General features: G+C 36.3%; 1 protein-coding gene across 1 annotated transcript; it reads left to right on the top strand.

Moving 5' to 3' along the window:
- Positions 1-1,672: 1,672 nt before the first annotated feature.
- LOC102599782 (guanylate kinase 2-like) lies at positions 1,673-5,990 on the top strand. Its single transcript, XM_006363705.2, has 11 exons — positions 1,673-2,020; positions 2,489-2,528; positions 2,621-2,728; positions 2,846-2,922; positions 3,005-3,134; positions 3,428-3,790; positions 4,759-4,880; positions 4,962-5,097; positions 5,236-5,281; positions 5,379-5,484; positions 5,564-5,990. The coding sequence occupies exons 2-11, from the start codon at positions 2,526-2,528 to the stop codon at positions 5,679-5,681; spliced, it is 1,209 nt and encodes a 402-aa protein (XP_006363767.1). The 5' UTR covers positions 1,673-2,020; positions 2,489-2,525; the 3' UTR covers positions 5,682-5,990.
- Positions 5,991-6,718: the final 728 nt, after the last annotated feature.

Genomic DNA, 6,718 nt, shown 5'->3' with positions numbered 1-6,718 from the left:
ATATCAAACATAATGTTTAAAAATGTATTTATAGTCGCCAAAAATGTGCTGCAAAAAGTCACTCAATGAAGTAAGTCGGGCTCGCCGAACCACTCGGCGAGCCGCCCTTTGGTCATTTCCATCGCCTTTTTGCCTTGGCATTCCGCATCCTCAAGGTCTGTAACTGTGGGCGATCCAACACTGCATCGCGAAACCACTCGACGATCCGCCGACTGCTCCTTTCTCTCGCCAACTGGGTTCTTCCTTCATGGCTTGGCACACTAGAACTTTAGGCGGTCATATAGCCATTCGGCGACTCGCCAAGTGGACTTGGCGATCACCAGACTTGCTTTTCTTCATTCTTTTAGCTCGCTTTGTCCTTTTTGCAAATTAGTGTCCTTGCTTTGTTCCTCAATCCATATACCTGAAAATCAAGGGTTTTACATCAATTATAGGCACAAAATAAGCATTTGAGGACACTAAATCTATATGAATAAAGCTCTAAATGAGTCCAAGATTTGGACTCATCATATGTCAATTTGAATTTTCTATAATTCGTCTTATTATTACAAACTCGTGCATGATGTCCCAGACAATCATGCCAAAGTATGAAAGTATTGGAATTAGTAAACTTCTGATTTACTATAGAATGTGCCTCAATTGCACTAATTCTTGTTCAAGCAAGTCAAAAGATAAAGTATGAGAATTTTTCGATGAAACATGTCTCCCTAGCGACAGTCTTGTTGATACCACGTCCACTACCAAGGGTCGGGACTTTTTCCACGCCTAGCATGGTGGGAATATACCTCATTCACTTTAGAGAATGGATCTGTATGTATTTTTAACATTCATAAAAAGTGTTTCATTCTTTATGAATGGAACACACAATTATCTGAGCATATCATCTTATGATAACTTTAGTACTTCATTTTATATTTATGTGTATTATTCAATCATTTGTCTTCTTTCAGGCATATTATGCACGGTTACCACATTCACTTTAGGGAATGGATGTGTATTTGTAGCATTCATCGAAAGTTCTCATTCTTCATGAATGGAACACATCACCTAAGCATATCATCTTATGATAGTTTTAATATCCCATTCCATGTTTATGTGCATTATTCAATTACTTGTCTTCTTTTAGACATATAATGCATTGCTACCACATTCACTTTAGGAGATGGATCTGTATGTGTATATGTAAGTACATTTCAGACTACGAGAATTCAAGTTAAAATACAAATATTATACTCCATAGGAATTCAAGAATACTAGCAAAAGATTCGTATTGTTTTACCTCTATTGCCACAAACCTCATAAAGAATTTTAAATAAGTATAAACATATACCTGGTTGATATACATTACGTGCAGGGAGGAATCATTAATATTTTCCCACTACAACCATCTTAATTAACAAAGCAATACATACCTTCAACAATGTTGGTTATATCAATTTGGCCACAAACAGGATACTGCGCTTACAAAATTAGAGACTCGTGCTGATAACATGTTGTGAAACTATATAAAATAAGAACAAAAATGAAGTAGGGAGAAGTCCTCTTGAGGGATATTTAGGGCTTCACAAATCTAATTTACAATGAAGAAAAATTGAAAACTTAATTTGATCCCAAGTAAAATTCCTAATCATTACTCCACAATAGACATTTAATACAAATACAGGTCAAAATTTAAGAAGAAAGAAAAAGGGAAAGCCGACCTGGTAGTGATTTGATGAAGTGAATGCGACCAAAAAAGCAGCGCTTTGGTCCCCTCTCCTTCTCTTCCACATTCCTTGTGAAGAGTTCCGCCTACAAATATGGGAAACCTTCCTAAGATTTCTTCCACCTTCTTCTTCCTCTCATTTTCCTCTTCCTCTTCCTCTTCCTCTTCCTCCTTCAAACTTGCTGACTATTCTAACTTTATTCTTTGACATTTATAATACAGATCTCTCTTCTTCATTCAATACACACACAATACAATACAAAATACAAGATTAATAATATTGTTTCTTGCTAACCGTAAATCTTAGTTCATCAGGTAATTTTTTATGGGGTTTCCAATTGAAATTGCTTTTTTCTTGCTTTTTTTGTTTTTTATTTTCCTTCCTTTTTTTTGTTTTTTTGTTATTCAATCTTTACAGCTCGATAGCTTAAGCAGAGGGAGACATCTGTAGCTTTGCGTGTGTCTCTCTCTCTTTATGTGTGCATTTTGGGAATATTTTTGATGGGGTTCTATGTATTTATTGTATTTTTTTTTTGCTCAAGGCAGCATGGTCTCTGTTTTTCTGTAGTTTTATTTTGGTTTCTTAGTTATCCATTGGGATCTAAGTATCATATGCATTTCTGTTTCATCCCTAATTTGGCTACTCCATGATTCACTTCTATTATTAATTAGGTGAAATAATTTGATCTGTTTTTTTTTTTCTCAAGGCAGCATGGTGTTTCAGGGAATGCATAATTTTTCCATGTGGATTTATAGTCTGATTTGTGATTTTTTCTTGGTCAGGTTGAATCTTTTATACAAGGAATACTTACTTACATCTATGGTGAGTGCATTAGTCTTGATCTGCACTTCAGTTTGAAGTATAAATATGGTTTCTATTGTGATGATCTTTTTGTTGATCTCTACTGTGTTCAGGGAGAAGCTCCAGCTTTCTTTGCTGATAGTCTCTTGGGAGATTTTCCAAATGGGGTCGATTTGAAATCAGAAGGCCACAAAACAGCTATTTGTATCGGGTCTAAAATTGTATGATGATTCAACATACTGATTTGATATTCTTCTGTGATGTGCATTCTTTCCAATTTTATATACCCAAATGACTGTATTCAATGAATGAATGTTCTGCCTCCCTATTTTCACCAGTATGTGATTGGCGGGGCTGATCATGAATCGACAGCGGTCATTGGAGTTCAAATCTTTGAGAAATCTAGTGGGGAATGGTGAGTTTCTGTATATCTTGGATCCATTGTGGTTATTATGTATCTTTTAGACAAGATGAACAAAAACTGAAATAAATTGCAGGATAAACCCCACTGTACTGGGTACTAAACCCAAGGTGTCAAATGGCCACTCAGCTGTTCTTTTAAATGGTGATCGTATATTGGTTATTAAGGGAAATTCCAAGTCTGATGGATGCTTTTGGTTTCTTGAGGTTGGTTAATTTACGCCCTTTAGATAATTAAACGTTCTTATTATGTCTGTTAAACTTGGAAGTCAGGATCTCATGCTGAATCTGTGTTGATTGCTCAGATCAGCATTCCTCCAAATGTTTAATTGGAGATGCCGGTGGGTGTAATATCCATCCTTAATAGAAAAAAAGTAAAAAAATGTGATTATTGAGAGTCACTTAACTTTTTGAATGTTATTTGGTACCCTTGAATGAGTTAATTTGCTGGCACTCACTTTTTCCAAGTTATGCTAAAAATTGTTACATACTTTTTGTAGGTGGGCACCCCATTTATAAGAGAACAAGAAAAGACACATGGGAATGAGGTGGTTGCCTGGAGTAAGGGAGTTTTAGGTAATGTGGAGAAGCCTATTGTCATTAGTGGCCCTTCTGGAGTGGGGAAGGGTACCTTGATATCTGAACTAATGAAAGAGTTCCCATCTATGTTTGGATTTTCTGTGAGCCACACAACCCGGGCACCAAGAGAAAAAGAGCAGAATGGATTTCATTACCATTTCAGTGACCGCAGTGTAATGGAGAGAGAGATAAAGGATGGGAAATTCCTGGAGTTTGCTTCTGTTCATGGTAATCTTTATGGAACCAGTGTCGAAGCAGTTGAGGTGGTTGCTGATGCTGGCAAGGTATCGTCGCTTCATGCTATCAATTCTTAATTCAAAATATTGGTATTGTTATTTCCTACATATTGGACCATTGGTGCGTGACTGAAATTGTTGTTAATTTGCACCCAAGTGATCATCATCTTTATGAAGTTTTATACAACTTTTCTTCCAAAAGAATAACACTATATTATTTTGGGAGTTCAAACATTTTCTTTGTTCCAAATTTTTAAAATATTATTTGAAGTATACAAAAATGAGATTAAACTTATCTTCATGTAGTTTCATTATATATCAGAAATTCATCACAAAAATAGAAGCGTAGACTGTTGTACTCTGAACCCAATCCTTTAGACTCAGCGGGAAAGACATTTGAAAACATATTTTAATCATCAAAGAGGAAAAAGAAAGAATTTTTCTCTTTGGTGCATGCCATGAGAATATATGCAAGTTTCAATTTCGTTACATTCTCTGGGAGAATGGCTCCCTATCTCTTTGTTATGTTCTGATGAAAAATAGTTTCTGTGACATTGTAAAAAAATGAACTTTGCACTTAAGTCGTCCCAAAGCTAGTTCATTAAGTGAAAACTGAAAGACCATATAAAGAGACTACCTAAGTTGCTTGGACTCGGGTGCGGGTGTCTGATACGGGTGCAGATCTAGAGGTTGAATCCTTCATGATCTAATTTTTAAGATTCAGGGATATGGGTCCATATATGGATACGGGTATGGGGATTCGCCTTAAAATAATTAAAGTATCTAAAAATAGAGTTATATAACTTAAATTATGAGATATTATGTGGAGAACCTGAGGAGAATCCCGATAAACTTGCAAAAAATGACGATCTGGATGTAGTAGTAATAAGTTTGAACTCTACTTGGGTCTTACATTGACTTGTTAATGGCACACATGGGCCAAATTGTGCATTAGCATATTGATAGATCCTTCTATTGCAAATTTGTCAAGCTTTTATTTTTGTATGATTGTGCAGAGATGCATCCTCGATATTGATGTTCAAGGTGCAAGGTCTGTGAGAGCTAGCTCTCTTGATGCTATTTTCATTTTTATATCTCCACCATCATTTGAAGAACTTGAGAAGCGCCTTCGTGCAAGGTAGGCTGATTGAGAATGTTAAGTATTTTCATATTGCCCAGGTTCAATAGGTTATTAAATTGTTGTCAATCTGTTGAACAGAGCAACTGAGACTGAAGAGCAAATCCAAAAGCGTCTCCGAAATGCTAGGGCGGAACTCGAACAAGGAAAATCATCAGGCCTCTTTGATCATATTTTGGTGAACGATGACCTAGAAAGTTGTTATGAGAATCTTAAGGTAAGCTTTGCTCCTCTCATTGTAATATTTCTTAAGAGTTGTAAGGTTCTAGTTATAATATTTCTTGTTTATCTATATGTCCAATGATCAAGTAATGCATTTAGTGACACTACATGATGTAACTTTCTATTTATGTAGAACATCTTGGGTCTCACTGAAGGTGTGAAGACTGCTCATAAAACATGTAAGTTATGACGGCATAGCTTGTCCTACAGTTCTTACCTTGATTCTATCAGGCAATTGTATGCTATAATGATTTGATGAACTTCTCTTAAATGCAGATCCAGAATTAGTCGACTTGCCTGTTGAACATTTAGTCTCGAAGATTGATCAGAAGATTTTAATTAACTGTGGTGCTGGAGAATATCAAAAGGCATCAGATAACATGTATGTGATTTGCCTAATCCATTTCCTTTTGTGTACACAGTCCATATTAGAATTCTGGCATCTGATACCTTTGGTGCAGGTATGTTCTGGACTTGTCTTTGCTCAAAGGAGGGGCCCCAGGACGGACACGAGGACTAAATCTATTTGTCACCAATCCTTCCACTGATAGAGTAAATGGCGACAATCAGCTGAGCTAACCTACCACCCCTGGTTTCAATAATTGTTTTTCACTTCTTACATCTCTATAGGGTCGAGCCCTTGAAGAGAACCACAATTTGACTACGTGATATCTTACTTGGATAGCTTGAACTGTTTAGTCCCTAATACAGCTATTAAACGAGAAATGATTTCTAATTGATTCGAAAATTGTAGGTTAGCAGCCTGAACTATTGAAAGCCTAAGATATGTAACTGTTCTACTCAATGATTACATAGAGCAAGAATGAGTATGTTGGATGTAATTCTTTCAGCTTTTTCTATAGCTTATTCATATATCTTTTTTTTCAACACTGGTTGCTTCTCTTTATTTCATTGTTTCCCGGGGGATAGAATTAGAATTAGGTATTTTTGCTCGCTCTAAATTCTTCACTCTAAGTGAAACATTTCATTTAGATGCAACCAGCAGTTGGATTGTACTCAATGAATCCACTTAGTCGGAATTTGATGCACCATCACGGTACTTTCTGTCAATTACATGGATAGAACTACTTTCCCTCTGCAATAACGCCATATTTGGATCTTTTAGATATTGAAGTTGTGCCCACCCATTATATAGCCCTGAGTATTAACACGCAATCACATCATTTTGAAAATTTATCAACGCAACAGGTAAAAATGAACGGAAGGAGTATTATTATTGGTGGCTCACATGGTCATGAACGTTGTTGATATGGCGGGAAAAAAGTGAGTAAACGAAGAATTGACAAGTAGAAGTCGTTTTTGCCACTTGTTTGACCATACCTTTGTACCCATTTGACAAGTTATATGATTGGCCACAAGGTGTCACATGGTAATGGTCCACTTGAAGTGAAATTGTGAATAGGTCAAGTCAAAAATACTAAGCCAAGTGGGTCAGGGAGGCCACGTTAAAAGTTTGCCTAGGTTGCTTCCTCTTTCGCCATCCCTAAATAAACAGGAGTGTCACGCCACAATATAAAGGACAACAAACACAGCATTTCAATAACATTCCGAGACCTAAATCTAAATTGAAATAGTATTTCCTTGTTGCGGTGCCT

Source organism: Solanum tuberosum, unplaced genomic scaffold (genome assembly GCF_000226075.1).
Source record: "Solanum tuberosum cultivar DM 1-3 516 R44 unplaced genomic scaffold, SolTub_3.0 scf00450, whole genome shotgun sequence".
NCBI classification, from domain to species: domain Eukaryota; kingdom Viridiplantae; phylum Streptophyta; class Magnoliopsida; order Solanales; family Solanaceae; genus Solanum; species Solanum tuberosum.
This window is presented reverse-complemented; position numbering and strand designations above follow the sequence as displayed.

Bases quoted from the DNA above. Each gene is read 5' to 3' on its own strand.
- LOC102599782 (XM_006363705.2), top strand. The intron at 2,729-2,845 runs GTATGATGATTC...TATTTTCACCAG, and splicing joins TTTGTATCGGGTCTAAAATT to TATGTGATTGGCGGGGCTGA. The intron at 2,923-3,004 runs GTGAGTTTCTGT...AATAAATTGCAG, and splicing joins GAGAAATCTAGTGGGGAATG to GATAAACCCCACTGTACTGG.